Source organism: Odocoileus virginianus, chromosome 10 (assembly GCF_023699985.2).
Source record: "Odocoileus virginianus isolate 20LAN1187 ecotype Illinois chromosome 10, Ovbor_1.2, whole genome shotgun sequence".
NCBI lineage: Eukaryota > Metazoa > Chordata > Mammalia > Artiodactyla > Cervidae > Odocoileus > Odocoileus virginianus.
In genome coordinates this window covers 55,341,316-55,361,570 of record NC_069683.1, presented here as the reverse complement: position 1 = coordinate 55,361,570, position 20,255 = coordinate 55,341,316, and the positions used below count along the sequence as shown (strand labels likewise).

Below are 20,255 nucleotides of genomic sequence, written 5' to 3'. Positions count from 1 at the left end.
CACACTGGATTAAAATATATCTTTTATTGTGAGGTCACAAAAACTAATGTCAGCGACCGTTTAAAATGAACTGGACAATAAATTATATGTGAGCACAAAACCAGTTAAATGCACAGTTGCCATACCCAAGAACATGCCTTCTTTAGATTAGCAAGAACCACCCACTGGCAGAAACAGCAAAGGTATGAAGGGAGTGCACAAGACTGTTTCACTTTAAACAGCAAATTAACATGGAAGGGCAAAAAATTTCAATCATGAACAATTAATACAAGTTTAATTTCTAAGGTAGTATCAACTTAAACTTGGGTACAAGAGGACAACTCAGTTTTATCTCCTTTGACAAATCTCTTAAAATGATAATATGCATCTAATGCTATCTAAAAGGATCCTCCTGAGAGTTTGGTGGGAATGGGTGCTTTTTTCATTTAGATGCATCTGCCATGGGCCTAAATACAGCCAAATTCATTTATCAAAAATCTACCAAGGGCTTACTGTGGATAAGACTCTATGGTGAGGGCCAGAAATACAATGATGAATAAGATTTAATTATCAGATATTGTCTACTTTAATGGGAATAATTTTCTTTTTAGTTAAAAAAACATCAATTATGCTTTCATCTAAAAATACCTAAATATTTATAAAAGACATAGCTGCCATTTGATGTCAATTCTGAATTTCAAGCCCAAACCATGTAGTTTCTCAACTTGCAATCTCTGATAAGCTTATCAGCAAAGTTTTATTACCTATTTCTTCCTGCAGCTCCTAGTACCTATCTGCTTTCAATATGAAGAGAGACTCCAGCTCTGGGGCAAACAGGGAGAGTTATAATAAATCAGCAAGAAAAGTAGGCCTATGCATTAAGTTTAAGGGTGGCCATATCTTCCCAACTGGTTTTAATTGATCCTCACAGCGTTTAATAATCTACGGCCTACGGTTCATTCATGAGAGGGGAACTCCCCCTTGTTCTAGACTTCCCTGTTACAAGGTACTTTCTCAACAGCTCGAAGAAAGACTGAATAACTTAGTGGCCCTCTTCCCCCAAGACTTGGACTCACTTTTAGCACATTCACCTTTCACCCTATCTCAATCAACAGAGTATATACAGGTAAACAGCCCACACTGCTCTGGGAGTCAGGGGTTACACAGGTTTAGGAAAGTTTAAGCATCCCAATTTCCTTGAGAAAAACAAGGGCATAGGGGCCCAACAGATACTGCTGCCCTTCCTGTATTTTTTAGAAAGCTGAAAAAGCAGGCTTGTCTGTGATGTCAAGAGCTACTTTTTTTTTTCCCCACTCTATTTTTTTTCCATTTATTTTTATTAGTTGGAGGCTAATTACTTTACAATATTGTAGTGGTTTTCGTCATACATTAACATGAATCAGCCATGGATTTACACGTATTCCCCATCCCGATCCCCCCTCCCACCTCCCTCTCAACCCGATCCCTCTGGGTCTTCCCAGTGCACCAGCCCCGAACACTTGTCTCATGCACCCAACCTGGGCTGGTGATCTGTTTCACCCTTGATAGTATACTTGTTTTAATGCTGTTGTCTCGAAACATCCCACCCTCGCCTTCTCCCACAGAGTCCAAAAGTCTGTTTTTTACATCTGTGTCTCTTTTTCTGATTTGCATATAGGGTTATTGTTACCATCTTTCTAAATTCCATATATATGCGTTAGCTACTTTTTCCATGCCAGGCTGCCTGCTACTCTAAGATGTTGAATAGGCTGCCCACATCACTCCTCAGTCCCTGCTGAGTCAAATCCAGTGCTGCCAGAGTCTCCAAGACAGTTAGCTCCCGCCCTGAGACACTGAGGCCCTGAGACATTTCACGAATATTTACATCTCACCAGATCTCAAGACCAAAGGCTACAATAATATTCTACAAACTCAGAACCTTTTCAGTCCTGCTCTGGCACATAGATGGCCCCTTCTGGAGGTAGGCACTGGTGCTGTTTACCTTTTCCCTATTGATATTTCATTTGTTCTTCCTCAAGGATAGAGGTAAAGGAGACATGGAAGCTAGAAAAAAAGACTGAAGATAGCAACAAGCAAGTTGGGGGGAGGAATTTTAGTCTTTATGCTGAAAAATGAAATAAATGTATAGCCAATATTTAACTTGATTATGATATTTAAAGTGTTTTGTAAAGTTTACTATGCTGCACTCTTACAAGGCTTGTATTTCTCATCTCACAAGAATTCTCACCTGCCTACAGCCATCACCAACTAATACCCCGTTCAATTAATACGAATGACTCTGGCTCTCCACATTTCGTAGTGATACCCAGTTTCTTTTTGTAGGGAAAAACACTAGGCCATTCAGGTATGACCTAAACAAATCCCTTATGATTACACAGTGCAAGTGACAAACAGATTCAAGGGATTAGATCTGAGAGACAGAATGCCTGAAGAACCATAGATAGAGGTTCGTAACATTGTATAGGAGGTGCTCATCAAAACCATCTGCAAGAAAAAGAAATACAAAAGGCAAAATGGTTGTCTGAGGCGGCCTTACAAGTACCTGAGAAAAGAAGAGAAGTGAAAGGCAAAGGAGAAAAGGAAAGAGATACCCATCTGAATGCAGAGTTCCAAAAAATATCAAGGAGAGATAAGAGAGACTTGCTAAGTAATCAATGCAAAGAAACAGAAGAAAACAATAGAATGAGAAAAACTAGAGAGATCTTTTCAAGAAAATTAGATATATCAAGGGAACATTTCGTGCAAAGATGGGCACAATAAAGGACAGAAACAGTGTGAACCTAACCGAAGCAGAAGATATTAAGAAGAGGTGGCAAGAATACACAGAAGAACTGTACAAAAAAGATCTTCACAACCCAGATAACTACGACAGAGTTATCATTCACCTAGAGCCAGAATTCCCCTGGAGTCAAGTGGGCCTTAGGAAGCATCAATATGAGCAAAGCTAGTGGAGGTGATAGAATTCCAGTTGAGCCTTTTCAAATCCTAAAAAATAATGCTGTTAAAGTGCTGCACTAAGTATGCCAGCAAATTTGGAAAACTCAGCAGTCACAGGACTGAAAAAGGTCAGTCTTCATTCCAATCCAAAAGAAAGGCAGTGTCAAAGAATGTTCAAACTATGACACAATTGCACTCATTTCACACACTAGCAAAGTAATGCTCAAAATTCTTCAAGCTAGGCTTCAACACTATGTGAACTGAGAACTTTCAGATGTTGAAGCTGGATTTAGAAAAGGCAGAGGAACCAGATATCAAATTCCCAACATTAGTTGGATCATAGAAAAAGCAAGAGAATTCCAGAAAAACATCTATTTACACTTCACTGATTACACTAAAGCCTTTGATTGTGTGGATCACAACAAACTGTGGAAAATTCTTAGAGACAGAAATACCAGACCACCTCACATGCGTCCTGAGAAACCTGTATGCAGGTCAAGATTCCTTACCACTGAGCCACCTGAGAAGCTCCATATTAGAATTTATTGCTTTTTAAAGAGTATCAGATGGCACCAATTACATTTTTCTTAAAATGAAGACTAAAAAGCAACATATATTCAACTTCTATTCAAACTATGTACCAATAATATTAAAAATTCTTTATTGCTACTATTTAATTAGGTATTAGGTACTCTGCTAAATGTTTCTATACTGACATTATTATTTCTCACAAAAACTCTTGAAAGGACTATTATTTTCACAGTAAGGATAAGAGAATAGTGGGTAATAAGTTACTTGTTCAACAAGTACTAGAACTCAAACCCAGATTTATCTAATTCCAAAGCCTGTATTCTTTGGTATGACATCAGCTCAGTCCCGGTCATACAGGCAGTCAGCTGTGACACAGACTATCCCATAGCTAACCTACAAGTGGTATGTAGGTATCTGACTCTAAATTGTAAACTCAATTTGATTTGGATGCAAGTAACTTAAGAACACAGACTACAAGGACCAATAACCCACGGAAAAGAACATCATTTTCACTATTAAAGAAGTTATGAGAGTTATGCAGGGGGATATAGCTACATATGCCAAAGTATTGCAGGGAAAGAGGCCTCCTGCTGCCTCTTCCCAACTACTGTTCTGCCCAAGAGACTCCAGCAGCACACCTCGGGGCACTCCCCAAGCATGTCTGCTGGCTCCTCTGTCATTGGGGTTGACCAGAATTGTTTCCACATACACAGCTGTCACTTCTCTCTCCCTGACCTATAAAGCAGGGAATAAACCAAGACTCAGCATGCCACTTCTGAAAGACCATCAATCCCCATGTGGCTGGACTAACATAAAACAACCTTCAGGTGTTCAAATGAAATAAAGAGTCAATGAATTCCTACTGTATAGAAAGCAGGCAATACATACTCACTAATGAAAGGTTGCAGCCTTTCATGGAATTCAACAAGGAATCACGGGGTTGTTAACTGTGTTAGAAGATCCAGCATCACCCAACGGCCAGCAGCACCTCAGTGCAGGACACGTCACCCAAACAACGAACAAGACAAAATCATAAACCCATGCAGGACACCTCACCCAAACAACAAACAAGACTAAACCATAAACCCAACCAATCAGCAGACAGGATTACCAGACACCCCAAAATATACCACCTCACACAGCCAAGCCCATCAGAAGGAAAAAAACCCTCACCTCCTTTCACCAGAACACAAAGCCTACACAAACCACTGGACAAATCTTACCCACTGAGGGCAGAAATCAAAAGGGAGAAGGAATACAACCTGAAAGCCTGGGAAAAGGCGGCCTCAAACACAGTAAGTTAGAATTAAAATGAAGACAGAGAAATACTGCACAAATGAAGGAACAAGACAGAAACTCACAAGACCAAATAAACAAAGAGGAAATAGGCAAACCATCTGAAAAAGAATTCAGAGTAATGATAATAGAGATGATCCCAAAACTCAAAAACAGAATGAACAAAACGCAAGGATCAATTAACACATTTAACAGGGACCTAGAAGAAATAAAGAATAAACAGAGACATACAACACATAATGAAATTTAAAATATTCTGTGTTAGTAGCTCAGTCATGTCTGATTCTTTGTGACCCCACGGACTGTGGCCCACCAAACTCTTCTGTCCATGGAATTCTGTAGGCATGAATACTGAAGTGGGTTATTATTATTCCCTTCTCCAGGGGATCTTCCCAACCCAGGGATTGAACCCAGATCTCTCCCACATTGCAGGCAAGCTCTTTACCACGTGAGCCACTAGGGAAGCAAAAATACTCTAGAAGCAATCAATACCAGAATAACAGGCAGAAGAATGGAATGGTGGAAATAACTTCTGAAGAGCAGACTAAAGGGAAAAGAATGAAAAGAATTGAGGATAGTCTCAGAAACTTCTCAGGCAATATCAAACACACCAACATTTGGATTATAGGTGTCCCAGTACTAGAAAAGAAAAAGGGTCTGAGAAAATATTTGAAGGTATTATATCTGAAAATTTCCCCAACATGTGAAAGAAAACAATGAAGTCCAAGAAGCGCAGAGTCCCATACAGTATACACCCAAGGAGATACACACTGAGACACGTACTAGTCAAACTAATAAAGATTAAACACAAAAAAAGGCTATTTATTAAAAGCAGCAAGGGAAAAGCAACAAGCAACATACAAGGGAAACCCCATTTAATTAACGATCTTTCAGGAAGAAACTTGTAGGCCAGAAGAGAATGGCAGGATATATTTAAAGTACTAAAAGGGAAAAATCTACAACCAAGATTACTCTACCTGGCAAGAATCTCAATCATATTTGACGGAAAAATTAACACCTTTCAGAGAAGCAAAAGTTAAGAGAATTTAGTGCAAAACCAGCATTACAGACAAAGTTAAAGCGACGTCCATGGGAAGGAAAAAAAGAGAAGGAAAAGACCCACGAAAAGAAGCCCAAAGCAATAAAGAAAATTCCAACAGGAACATACATATCAATAATTACCTTAAATGTAAATGGATTAAACACTCCAACCAAAAGACACAGACTGACTGGATACAAAAACATGACCCATACATATGCTATCTACAAGAGACCCACTTCAGACCTATAGACACACATAGACTGAAAGTGAGAAGATGGAAAAAAACATTCCATGCAAAGTGGGAAATCAAAAGAGAGTAGCAATCCTGTCAGACAAAAGAGACCTTAAAAAAATAAATGAGAGATAAGGAAACACACTACATAATGATCAATCCAAGAAGACATAACAATGGCAAACATTTATGCACCCAACATAGGAGCCCCTCAATACGTAAGGCAAACAAAAGCAGACATAAAAGGAGAAACTGACAGTAACACAACAGTATGGATTTTAATACCCCATTTACACCAATGAACAGTTCATCAAAACAGAAAATTAAAGAAACACAAGCCTTAAATGCCACATTAGGCCATATGGACCTAGTTGATATCTTCAGGACATTTAGGACATTCAATCCAAATACGCTTTCCTCTCAAGTGCAGATGGAACATTTTCCAGGATAGACCACATCTCAGGTCATGAATCAATTCTCAGTAAATTAAAAAAATAATGGAAATCATATCAAGCATCTTTTCTGACCATAAGAATATGAGACTAGATATCAATTACAGGGGGGAAAAAAAAAACCTGTAAAACACACATACATGGAGACTAAACAATATATGTCTTAAAAATGAACAGGTACTGAAGAAGATGAGAAATCAACCATTCCTGCAAACAAGTGACAATGAAAACATGACAACCAAAAACTTATGGGATGCTAAGAGGGAAGTTTATAGCAATACAGTCCTATCTCAAGAAACAAAAACATCGACTAGGCAACTAACTTTACACCCAAAACAACTAAAAAAGGAGAATAAAACCCCAAAATGAGTAGAAGGAAAGAAATCATCAAGATCAGAGCAGAAATAAATGAAAAAGAAATTAAGGAAATAATAGTAAATAGTAATAAAACTAAAAGCTGATTCTTCAAGGAGATAAACAAAACAGACAAACCATTAGCCAGACTCAAGAAAAAAGGGAGAAAAATCAACAAAATTGGAAATGAAAAAGGACAGGTTACAACAGACAATGCAGAAATACAAAGAATCATAAAAGACTATTATAAGAAACTATATGCCAATAAAATGAACAACCTGGAAGAAACGGATAGATTCTTAGAAAAGTTCAATCTTCCAAGACTGAATCAGGAAAAAATAGAAACTATGAACAAGTAAATTATAAGCACCAAAATAAAAACTGATCAAAAATCTCCTACAAACAAAAGTTCAGGGCCAGATGGCTTCACAGGTGAAATCTATTAAACATTTGAGGAAGAGCTAGTGCCTATCCTTCTGAAACTTTTTCAAAAAATTGCAGAGGAAGGAATACTTCCAAACTCATTTTACGAGGCCACCATCACCCTGATACCAAAATCAGAAAAAGACATCACCGAAAAGAAAATTACAGGCCAATATCACTGATGAACAGAGACAGAGAAATCCTCAAGAAAATTCTAGCAAACAGAATTCAACAACACATTAAAAAGATCACACATGCTGTTTTCTTTTCTCCGCCATCCTATGTGTGGTTGAGTTTGCTTCTCAAGATGTCTTCTCACAAGACTTTCAGGGTCAAGCGATTCCTGGCCAAAACAAAAGCAGAATCGTCCCATTCCTCAATGGATTCGAATGAAAAGTAGTAAGATCAGGGACAATTTCAAGAGAAGACACTGGAGAAAAACCAAGCTGGGTCTATAAGAAGTGTCACATATAAAGTGGAATACATGCTGTGTGTTAAGACTATCTGCATATTAACCAGCCAAATCACAGTCAGAACATCACAACTGTCTAAACTTATGGGAGAGATGGAATGCTTGGCTCCCATGTTTCTTATTTCCTTGCTAACAGTCTATGAGGCTCAGTAATGAATATGTGAAACTTATTTGGGGAAAAAGAAAAAAAGATCACACACCATGACCCCAGGGATGCAAGGACTCTTCAATATACGCAAATCTACCAATGTGATATATACCATATTAACAAACTGAGAGATAAAAACCATAAGATCATCTCAACAGATGGAGAAAAAGCTTTTGAAAAAAATTCAGTACCCATTTATGATAAAACTCTTAAAACAATAGGCATAGAAGGAAACTACCTCAACATAATAAAGGCCAAAAATGATAAACCCACAGCAAACATTATTCTCAATGGTGAAAACCTGAAAGCATCCCCTCTAATATCAGAAACAAGACAAGAGTGCCCATTCTCGCCACTATCATTCAACATAATTTTGGAATTCCTAGCTATGACAATCAGAGTTAAAGAAAACAAAAAGAATCCAGACTGGAAAGAAGTAGTAAAACTCTGTTTGCAGATGACATGATACTATACATAGAAAACTCTAAAAATACCATCAGAAAATTACTAGAGCTAATCACAGGATACCAAATCAATACACAAAAACTACTTGCATTTCTATACACTAACAACAAAAAGTCAGAAAGAGAAATTGAAGAATGAATCCCATTTATCACTGCAACAAAAAGAATGCAATACATAGGAATAAATCAACTTAAGGAAACGAAGAGCTACATGTAGAAAACATAAGACACTGATGAAGAAGAAAACAAAGACAACATAAACGGATGGAGAGATATTCCATTTTCCTGAACTGGAAGAATCAATACTGTGAAAATGACTAAACCAGCAAATGCAATCTACAGATTCAATGTGAACCCTATCAAATCACCAACAACATTTTTCACACAACTAGAACCAAAAAAACCTCACAATTTGTATGGAAACACAAAAGACCCCAAACAGCCAAAGCAATCTCAAGAAAGAAAAATGGAGCTGGAGGAATTAACGTTCCTGACTTCAGAGTATACTACAAAGCTACAATCATCAAGGAAGTATGGTACTGGCACAAAAACAGAAATATACACCAGTGAAACAAGACAGAAAGGCCAGCGATAAACCCTTATCTTTGACATAGGAGCAAGAATACACTGAGGCAAGGGAAGTCTCTCCAGTAAGTGGTGCTAGAAAAACTGGACAGCTACATGTGAAAGAATGAAACTAGAACACTTCCTAACATGATAGACAAAGATTAGCTCAAACTGGACTAAAGACCTAAATGTAAGACCAGAAACTGTAAAACTCTTAAGAGGAAAACATAGGCAGAACACTTTATTATATAAATCACAGGAAGATCCTCTGAGTCTCCTCCTAGAATAATAGAAAGGAAAACAAAAATGAACAAGTAAGACCTAATTAAACTTAAAAGCTTTTGCACAGCAAAAGAAACTATAAACAAGGTGAAAAAACAACCTTCAGAATGGGAGAAAATAACAGCAAATGAAACAACTGACAAAGGATTAATGTCCAAAATATATAAACAGCTTATGCAACTCAATAATAGGAAAGCAAATAACTAAGTCATTGGAATTAGTGGGCAAAAGACCTAAACAGACATTTCTCTAAAGAAGACATACAGCTAGCTAATAAACACACCAAAAGATGCTCAAGATCACTCATTATTAGAGAAATGCAAATCAAAACTACAATATCACCTTACACCCGTCAGAATGACCATCAAAAAAAATCTTCAAACGATAAGAGCTGAAGAAGGTGTGGAGAAAAGGGACATGACATGTTGGTGCACTGTTAGGTGGAATATAAACTGATGCAGCCACTATGGGAAGTAGTAAGGAGATTCCCTAAAAATCTAGGGCTAATCTACCATGTGACCCAACAATCCCACCACTAGGCATATACCCTGAGAAAACCATAACTGAAAAAGACACATGTACCCTGATGTTCACTGCAGCACTATTTATAATAGCTAAGACATAGAAGCAACCTAGATGTCTATGAATGGATAAAGAAGCTGTGTACATGTACACAATGGAATATTACTCAGCCATAAAAAGGGATGCATCTGAGTCAGTGCTAATGAGGTGAATAAATCTAGAGCCTATTACACAGAGTGAAGTCAGAAGAGAAGAACAAATATCCTATATTAAGGCATATATGGAACCTAGAAAGATGGTACTGATGAACCTACTTGCCTGGTAGCAATGGAGATGCAAACACAGACAGACTTATGGACACAGGGGATGGAAGCAGGAGAGGGTGAGATTAATATAAGATGAATGAGATGAATATAAGAGGGTGAGATGAATATAAGAAGGAGAGGGTGGGATGAATAGAGAGAAACATAGAACAGAAACATACATATTAACATATGCAAAATAGCCAGCCAGTGGGGGAATTTGCTGTGTAACTCAGGGAACTCAAACTGGGGCCAGTTGCAAGCTAGAGGGGTGGGATGGAGTGGGAGGCGGGAAGGAGGTTCAAGAGGGAGGGAACATATGTATACCTATGGCTGATCCATTTTGATGTATAGCAGAAACCAACACAATATTGTAATTATCCTTCAATTAAAAGTAAATCAAGAACTACAATGTAATCCTAAGCCACGTGAGAGCAGTAAAAAATGACAGAGCTCAAAGTAACATTTCAACTTAGCATCTTTAATGATGGGGTCAGGAATTACAGGACAGTTTCATGTCTGCTTAAAACATATTTTATGAAGCAGTTAACTTCTCTTGAAAAATCTGTATGCAGGTCAGGAAGCAACAGTTAGAACCGGACATGGAACAGCAGACTGGTTCCAAATAGGGAAAGGGGTGCATCAATGCTGTATATTGTCACCCTGCTTATTTAACTTAAATGCAGAGTACATCATGAGAAACACTGGGCTGGATGAAGTACAAGCTGGAATCAAGATTGCCGGGAGAAATATCAATAACCTCAGATATGCAGATGACACCACCCTTATGGCAGAAAAACTAAAGAGCCTCTTGATGAAAGTGAAAGAGGAGAGTGAAAAAGCTGGCTTAAAACTAAACATTCAGAAAACTAAGATCATGGCATCTGGTCCCATCACTTCATGGCAAATAGATGGGGAAACAGTAACAGACTTTATTTTGGGGGGCTCCAAAATCACTGCAGATGATGACCGCAACCATGAAATTAAAAGAAGCTTGCTCCTTGGAAGAAAAGCTATGACCAACCTAGATAGCATATTAAAAAGCAGAGACATTACTTTGTCAACAAAGGTCCATATAGTCAAGGCTATGGTTTTTCCAGTAGTCAACTAAGAATATGAGAGTTGGACTATAAAGAAAGCTGAGTGCCAAAGAATTGATGCTTTTGAACTGTGGTGTTGGAGAAGACTCTTCAGAGTCCTTTGGACTGCAAGGAGATCCAACCAGTCCATCCTAAAGGAAATCAGTCCTGAATATTCATCGGAAGGGCTGATGCTGAAGCTGAAACTCCAATACTTTGGCCACCTGATGTGAAGAACTGACTCATTTGAAAACACCCTGATGCTGGGAAAGACTGAAGGCATGAGGAGAAGGGGATAACAAGAGGATGAGACGGTTGGATGACATCACCAACTCAATGGACATGAGTTTGAGTAAACTCCGGAAGTTGGTGATGGACAGGGAGGCCTGGCTTGCTGCAGCCCCAGGTGTCGCAGAGAGTCCGACATGACTGAGCGACTGAACTGAACTGACCTGACTTCCCAAAGGCAGACAACTTGACTGAAACAATGTGAATTCATAAAATATCTGAATTACACAAAACATTTAAGAAAAAAAAATGTATCTAATACAAAGATTAAAAATATAGGTAGCAAAACTATTTCTGGCAGAGGGCTGATTTAATTACTGGATTCAAATCACATTATTTCCAACACAATATATGTTTTTATGTATTCTGTTAGGGGTCCTCAATTTTGTTTTCTTGAGACTTACTCTATTCTTAAGATTATTGTGTTATTCTACAATGATTTCCTCAATAGATGTTAACTTTAATTTGGTCTCTAAATTTTTTCAAATAAGCATAAAGTCTAAATTAATATAGAATCAGATTTGGGCATTATGACTGCTAGAGCCAGTAATGTGGTTCCAAAGTAAACAAGGATTTTATTCAGTATTTTTATGTTTCAGAAGTCTTAATTTAATATATTTAACATCTTTTTTGAAAGTGTAAGTGAACCCTGGTTAAAAAGATCAGTGTCACTGGCAGGGAGTGTTAGTGTTATTAAACTCTGAATAGTGACTGTTCACTTCACATCACTGACATTGTTTCCAATCAAAATATTCAGCATAATCCTACCCTGAAAAATGAAGACACACAAGTCAAAAGCAAAACAAACTTGAAAATTTCATCCTATGTCCACACCAAAGTCTGTCAGTAAAAAGCAAGCACAATTCAAGAAAAGCACATCTGTGAAGTCTCAAAAAGCTATTTTCTCAGAAATATCTATCAAAAAAATTTCTAACTTGAAAACTATACATACTCACTTTAAAAGAGGACAGTGATAACACATGCTGTCATTCAATTTTAATAACATTTTTTATAACACCTTATGGAAAAACCTGGACAAACTTTTTGGCCAACTGTATCATGGTATTAAATGAATATAATGTAAAAATGTAAATTTAGAGTATTTTATAGAAACTGATGAGGATTCTTAAATTTTAGATAATCTTCTGCTATCAATTAAAAATGAAAGGCTAGGGACTTGCCTAGTGGTCCAGTGGTTAAGAATTCACCTTCCAAAGCAGAGGATGCAGGTTTGACACTTGGATGGGGAACTGGGGTTCCACGCACCTTGGGACAGCCAGGCCCACGTGATGCAACTAAGAAGCGCATGTGCCCCAACTACTGAGCCCGTGTGCTCTAGAGCCCATGTTCCACAACAAAAGAAGAGACGTGCCCATGTGCTGCAATGAAGACCCAGCACAGTCAAAGATTAAGAAAAAGAAAGGCCATAAACTCCGTACCTTTCCAACTGCTTCTGATGTTTCTCTTCTCTAGCCTGGGCCTTCATCTGCTGTACTTCAATAGTGTCAGGCTTCCTTCTTCGCATGTACAGTTCATGGTTTCCCATGCATAAGGCCAAAATCCGCTTATTGATTCTTAAACGAGGTGCATAAAAAACAAAATCCTAAACATAAAGGAGCCTGAATTTAAAATCTTCATGAAGGATAGTCCTTCCCACAATAATCTCTACAAAATTGTAACCTCTCCTATGAATTCTAATGTCATACTCCATATAGTTCAGAAATCACAGAATTTCTTCACTCCTTATGCCATACTGTCACAAAACTGGTTCCCTCACCCTTTCATTCCCTACTGGTTTTGTGGAGAAGCTAACATTCTTATCTTATCAATGTATTAAATGACATTTATTCTTTTTTCTTCTCCAAAGAAACTATGAACATCAATTCCTTCAACCTCAGAGGAGGATTTTTTGTTTGTTTTGCCTTTGCCATTAATTTCAAAATTGGATCTTTTTCAACTCTGTTAAACTTTTTAACCTAGAAATTTTCTCCATATCTTTGTGTTTTCAATAATTGAGCTAAAATACTAGGGTATACCTGACACTAGAGCAATTAAAAAAAACTATTTAAACATAAAGATTTCTTACGTTCAAGGCTTTGAGTTACAAAAATCCAAAGTTCATTATGTAATACTCTCTAAGCAAGTTAATTTAGAGAAGGGTTACCTCCACTAATTCTAGCCACCAACATTTTTTTTTTAAATGGTGATTGTTTCCAACCATCTCCTACCCTATAGTTAAATCTCAGTTAAAATAAAACTGTGAAAAGGGTTACTTCTCAGAAGCAATTCAAAAAATAGACAATGTCGTTCTTCAAGTGCTAGCATAGCAAAGTGGCAGAAATTTAAAGAGTTAATACATAAACTAAAGGAATTTTACTTACAGGTGCCTTTTTGTCAATTGGCTTTATAACAAATTTTTTGTCATTAAATGAAATATTTCTGATTTCACTCCAGGGAAAACCAATTTTAGGTGTTAACCTTAAAGAATAAAAGCATGCTTTAAGATGAATATGTTCTCATTATAAAAAGAAACTGACACGTTCCAGTTAAGTCCAAAGTCCCCACTGTCCACAATTTCCAATCCCAATCCTTCCCATCTTGAGCTCACCCCTCTTTCACATTCCCCATCTTTATTTGAAGTCACACCTCTAACAGGTACTCTAATGGAAACTCTTTCAAAATTTTTAAAGGAAGAAAAGATTTCATCCACAAGATTTACTCTTCAGGTCATTTTTGCTTTTCATTCAAAACTTTCAAAATTTTCTCTTCTGAATCACATAGCATTTTAATTTGCTTTGTAATATATGAAAAAATATGAGAGTAAAATCAGCAAAACACTCTCTTTTGGAATTATTGTATTTGCTGAGGAATGTATATTTTATTAGATACCTACAAATAATGAAAATAAAGTTCTGAGACCAGAATAAAAAGAAACATCTTGGAAAAAAGCATTACTGGCATAGACTTAGATGCTCATGTGACATGGCAAATAAAAGAAAGGTATAAAATAACTGCAGTTATCATTACTTAAAAGTTCTCTAAGAGCCTGACATATTATACATTCTGGGTCGATTTCAAAATAAAATGTCACTGTTCACTATGCATGATACAGCAATATTCTACTTTACTGATGTCTAAAAATATTCAAAATAATTCTTATAAATGTTCAAACAAAAAGTGTTACAAAGTACAGTAAATTACGACTTCACTTCACTCACTTCACTTCACTCACTTCATAATCACTGGAGAAGGAAATGGCAACCCACTCCAGTATTCTTGCCTGGAGAACCCCATGGACAGAGGACCCTGGCGGGCCATGGTCCATGGGGTCACAGAGAGTCAGACACGACTGAAGTGACTGAGCACGCATACACCTATAATTCATTGTCTCACTGCTGCTGTTTATGCATGTTAATTTCAATTTCAACCTACAGGCCAAGAAAACATTTAAGCAATCACTTTTCATCTATGAGAGAACAAATTTTAAGTTACCAGACATAACTCACAAGACATCAGGAAGCACACTTCAAAGAGAAGTGAAATCACTCTATTTGATAAATACACTTCTTGAGAAGTAGAACTCTGAAACTACAAGATGTTGAGAAAACAGGTATGTTGTCTGAGAACCTATCCGACATTAATCCTTTAATTTGGGGGCAAGGGAGAAGCAGTTAGAGTTATCAATCCCCAAGAGAACTTTACACGTAAGATTAAAGCCATACAGACTGCTGAATAAAGACTAGTTCACTATGCATGTAATTTACTTACTTGTCATCATGTTCATAAATATTCAGACCCAAAGCATCAACACCTAGCCACAATTCAGTTCCTTTCTTATTTTTTATTTCAAAATAGTTGACTCCATACATTTCTAGATCCTGTGCAATCTTCAAGTACTCCATCATAGAATCCTCCCTGTTGAAATAAAGCTAATTTTAACATATATAAAAATAAGATCAAACAAATTACAAAACATTTAGGATTAAAGTTTAGTGCTTTACATGTATTCATATAAGTCTAATAATCTTTGAGGGATACTCTGATATAATAAAAAGTGTTATAAAAAAAAAAACCTTAATTTGAGGAAAAACACTAAGAAAATAACCACTCAATCAATACCTTAGCATTCCTCTATGTTCTTCATGCCAATTCTGTATTCTTTCTTCCCACTGTTCTTTTGTCAGTTTGTGTTGCTCCAAAACACTGTAAGGGAAAAAAAAAAAAATCTGTAAAAATGCCCCTTAGATTCAAAATCAACATGCTTTTAAAAAGTCTAGAATTGTTCAGTACCTTAACTGTGGCAGTCATACAAAGCTATACACATGATAAAACTGCACCAATACATACATACCCACACACAAATGACTGCAGCAACAGTGATGAAACCTGAATGGGGTCAGTGGATGGCATCAATGCCAACATCCTCGTTGTGACATTGTACTGAAGTCATGCAAGATGTCACCATTAGGGAAGGCTTGGGGAAGGATACACAGGACCCAGACCTCACTACCATTTTTTATTGCAACTGTGTGTGAACCTACAATTAACTCAAAATATAGACTCTATGACCCTAAAATTATTTTACATCAAGTTTTAGAAATAGTTACATGGATAGTTTATGGGAATTCAAATGTTTGCAATGAATAAAATATTGTACCAAAAACAGGGAAAGTAACTTTCTCATGAATAATGAGATTTGAGAGGAACAAATCAAAAATCAGAATTCTTCTTTGCCTCTATGTATTTACTTGCTTTTATGCTAAATTTAATTGTTATGTTTTCTACAGGTACTTTTATATAAGTTTACAAGTGTAAAAAGCATTTTTTTCACCACCCCCCAAGCTTCAAGTAACTTACTAGTTTCTTTTGTATCATTTAAGTGTTTCTTCTACAAATGTAAGCAAACATGAACAAACATTCTTATTTTCAACACTTAAATCGAACACCTTTACAGCACTTAAATTTGCACATTTTTCTTATCTTAATACTCTCTTGCCATCTGCCCTCTGTGCTCATCAAGAGGCAAGCCTTTAGGGCAATGTAATGCAATGCAATGCAGCCAACTGCAGAAATGACAATGTTAAGAAAATCTGAATGTACAGGTTAATTAAATTGAATGCCACTAAGATTTATGTTGTGGCTTTTTATATTAAGCATCTCAAATCTCCCTCGTTTCCATTTTATATAAGTACTTGCATTATTAATCTGCATGACTGGTTTGCAGGTATCTAAAAATTCCCACTTTGGAAAAGAATATGGAAAAGAATAGACGTACGTTATGTATAACTGAACCACTTTGCTGTACACTGAAAGTAACATACTGTAAATCAAATATAATGTCCCAATATAAAATAAAAATTAAACTAAAAAAAAAGAGAACTTCCCTCGTTGTTCAGTGGTTAAGAATCCACCTGTCAACGCAGGGGACACAGGTTTGATTCTTGCAACGAGAAGATCCACATGCTGTGGGGAAGCTAAGCTGGTGGGCCACAACGACTGAGCCCTAGTGGAGGTCGCTGTGGGCTATTTGAGACAGTGGAAGCTGGGTAGAGCTCCCAGGGTTCCCTGTCCCCAGTGCAGGATGCGGAGGCACTAGCCAGGGACCATTTGTCCTCTCCCCTGCGCTGCACGGTTCTCTGCGCCCCAGGCCGCCCTGGCCAGAACTCGTCGGTCAAGGCCCCAAGCACCGCGCCTCCTGCTGGACTCCGCCACCCCAGTGCCTGGTCCAGCGCTCACCACCGTGCCCAGTGCGCTAGGGCCTCCCCAGCCCAGCCCACACTGCGCAGGGGCCGGACCCCTGCCCCCAGAGCCAGGCAATCCGGGGCACGGGTCCCCTCACCAGACTGCCACTGCCGCCTCAGGCCTGCAAGACAAGACAGGGACCCAGGGCCCCGCCATGAGCTTTCTGGAGACCTTGGCCCTGAGCTTTGGGGGGTGGGAGGGGGCTGGGAAAAGAGACTCTAGCCCAAGGGCAGCTGAGGCACCCGGTATCGGGTGAGAAGGTGCTGGGGAGGGCGCTGGTCGAATGTGGGTGAGATGTGGTCTGTAAATAGAGCATCTATATTTCCCTGGCTTCTGTCCTTTTCCCTGCCCTCCTTGCTCTAGGATTGTACCTTCTGTGCTCTCAGCCCAGCCTCAGCCCCTTCCAGAGTCCCTAGTGCATGGAAGAAAGTGAAAGTGAAAGTGAAGTCGCTCAGTCGTGTCTGACTCTGCAATCCCGTGGACTGTAGCCCACCAGGCTCCACCGTCCACGGGATTCTCCAGGCAAGAATATTGGAGTGGGTTGCTATTTCCTTCTCCATGGAATAAAGTGGTTATTAAATCTCACCCCTGCCAAAAAAACACTGACTCTAAATGACCCTAGAGCCTGCAACTACTGAGTCCATGCGCCCTAGAGCCCGTCCTCTGCAACAAGAGAAGCCACTTCAGCAAGAAACCCGTGCACAACTAGAGAGTAGCCCCCACTTGCCTCAACTACAGAAAGCCTGTGTACAGTAGGGAGACTCAGCACAGCCAAAAATAAAAAACCTGAAAAAAATTTTTAAAGAAAAAAAAAAAACAAAACAATTAGGTGGGTGGGGAAGCTAAATCTTCTGTCCAGAAAAAAAAGGAGTCTTTTCTTCATGACAAGGCTAATCTGTTTCACCTTGGCTTTAAATCTATTTGGGCCTTTAAACGACTTGTGAGTGTGTGTGCGTGCAAACACGCTAAGTCACGTCCCACTGTGCGATCCCATGACTGTAGCCCCCCAGGCTCCTCTGTCCATGGGATTTCCCAGGCAAGAAAACAGAAGTGGGTTGCCATTTCCTTCTCCAGGGGATCTTCCTGACCCAGGGGTGGAACCGGCATCTCTTGTGTCTTCTGCATCAGCAGGTGAATATTCTTTACCACTATGCCTCCTGGAAATCCCTTTAAATGACTTTTTCCTCTATTTTCTCAGGAAATATTTTCTCACTCCATCATTTACCATCCCTGCCTATCTATATTACCAGATACACACACATCTCAGAGATATTTTTGGTTCATTTTCAGATCACCTCAACAAAGCAAGTTACACAAAATTTTCAGCTTTCTCGTGCGTACAGAGGTTATGGTTATACTATACTGTATTAAGTGTGCAACAGCATTCTGTCCATAGAAACAATGTACATACTAAAATTTAAAAATACTTTATTGTTAAAAAAAAAAAAAAAGTAACCACCATCTGAGCCTTCAGAATGTCATAATCATTTTGCTAGTGGAGGGTTTGAAATAGTGCAGGAAGCCCCAACCTGATGGAGATACATGAAGTGAGCTAAAGCTGCTGGAAAAAAAATAGTGCTAACAGACTTGCTTGATGCTGGCTGCCACAAACCTTCAATTTGTTAAAAAAAAAAAAAAAAACAAAACAGTACCTACAGAGCACAGTAAAGCAAAGCGCAGAAAAAGGAGGTATGATAGTATACTCATTTGCGTGAAGCACACAACACTCACATTCATGTTGCTCGCCAATTATGCCCAGTGCCAAAACAGAAGAGGCAAAAATGTGTAGAGTGAATAAAGGAATTAATTATTTTCCATCTTTTAAAGAACACTTTAAACCCATGCTCCCCTCCTCTTAGTTTTTTTTCTTTATCACAGCCAAATTCCTTTCGGGAACTGTTTGTATTTACTGTCCTTTATTTCTACACCTCACATCACTGCCCTCAGTCTACCACAATCTGGGTTCAACCCTCAACACTCTACTAAAACTGCTCTTACGGGTTTCCCTGGTGGTCCAGTGGTTGAGACTCCACGCTCCCCATGCATGGGGCATGGGTTCGATCCCTGATCAGGGAACTATATCCCACATGCCGCAACTAACTGCAGGCTGCCAATTAAGAGCTCACATGCTGCAACTAAGCTCGCGCCACAACTAAGACCCAGTGCAGCCAAATAAAGAAATAAATATTTAAATAAATAAATAAATAAATAAAACTGCTCTTACACTGGAGATGTCAGTAGGTTCAAAACTGACATCTTCACTCTCTGAAATGGGTTCCTTCTCACCTTGAAAAGCTATTGCAAACCACCCAGATACCCAAGTCAGAAACCTGGTACAGAAAAACATGTATATCTAGCTCTTTTCAAGAGAGAGGGATAGTATCTGTGGGGCTGACTATTCCTATCAGCAGACTGCTAAACTCTACTGTGGGAGACCAGATTGCTTATCTGGGTTTTTCAATACAAGGATTATAAACATCCATCAAAATCATTAAATTTATGTATTTGATTTAGGTTCACCAAATAACATGATTACTAATTTTCCCCCAGGCACTTAAGTGATAAAAGTTTGTTATATAGTATACATGGAATCTGGCTTCCCTCATAGCTCAGTTGGTAAAAATCCACCTAAAATGCAGGAGATCCCAGTTTGATTCCTGGGTCAGGAAGATCCGCTGCAGAAGGGATAAGCTACCCACTCCAGCATTCTGGCCTGGAGAATTACATGGACAGTCCATGGGGTCGCAAAGAGTCGGACACGACTGAGCAACTTTCACTTTCATACATGGAATAAAATCAATGACTTGAAAGTATCTCCTCCATTCTAAACTAAAAACTTAGTATTCTGACATTATGGATTTCTTTTAAACTTAGATAACTTGAATGAATCCTCCTGAGACTAACAAATTGAAGGACACCTGACTTCAAAGTTAAAAACCAAATCTTGAGCAGCAGGTGCTATCTTTCTTCTTCCTAAATAGCATTGGATTTCTCTAGGTCTCACAGACTAGAGAACAAACTTATGGTTGCTGGGAGGAAGGGATAATTAGGGAGTTTGGGATGGACATGTATACACTGCTATATTTAAAATGGATAACCAACAAGAACCTACTATAGCACATGGAACTCTGCTCAATGTAACG

At 38.4% G+C, this 20,255-nt stretch overlaps 1 protein-coding gene and 1 pseudogene across 2 annotated transcripts in view; one reads left to right on the top strand and one right to left on the bottom strand.

The window, feature by feature from the left end:
- Positions 1-20,255, bottom strand: part of RDX (radixin) — a 101,137-nt gene that overhangs the window by 50,234 nt on the left and 30,648 nt on the right. For both annotated transcript variants that reach the window (XM_020869987.2, XM_020869988.2), the window contains exons 6-9: positions 15,490-15,573; positions 15,139-15,285; positions 13,752-13,848; positions 12,810-12,973 (exon numbers count right to left, since the gene is read on the bottom strand). In XM_020869987.2, coding sequence (XP_020725646.2) covers positions 12,810-12,973; positions 13,752-13,848; positions 15,139-15,285; positions 15,490-15,573 — 492 coding nt within the window. The remainder of the gene's footprint in view (positions 1-12,809; positions 12,974-13,751; positions 13,849-15,138; positions 15,286-15,489; positions 15,574-20,255) is intronic.
- LOC110122468 (large ribosomal subunit protein eL39-like) lies at positions 7,554-7,704 on the top strand (annotated as a pseudogene).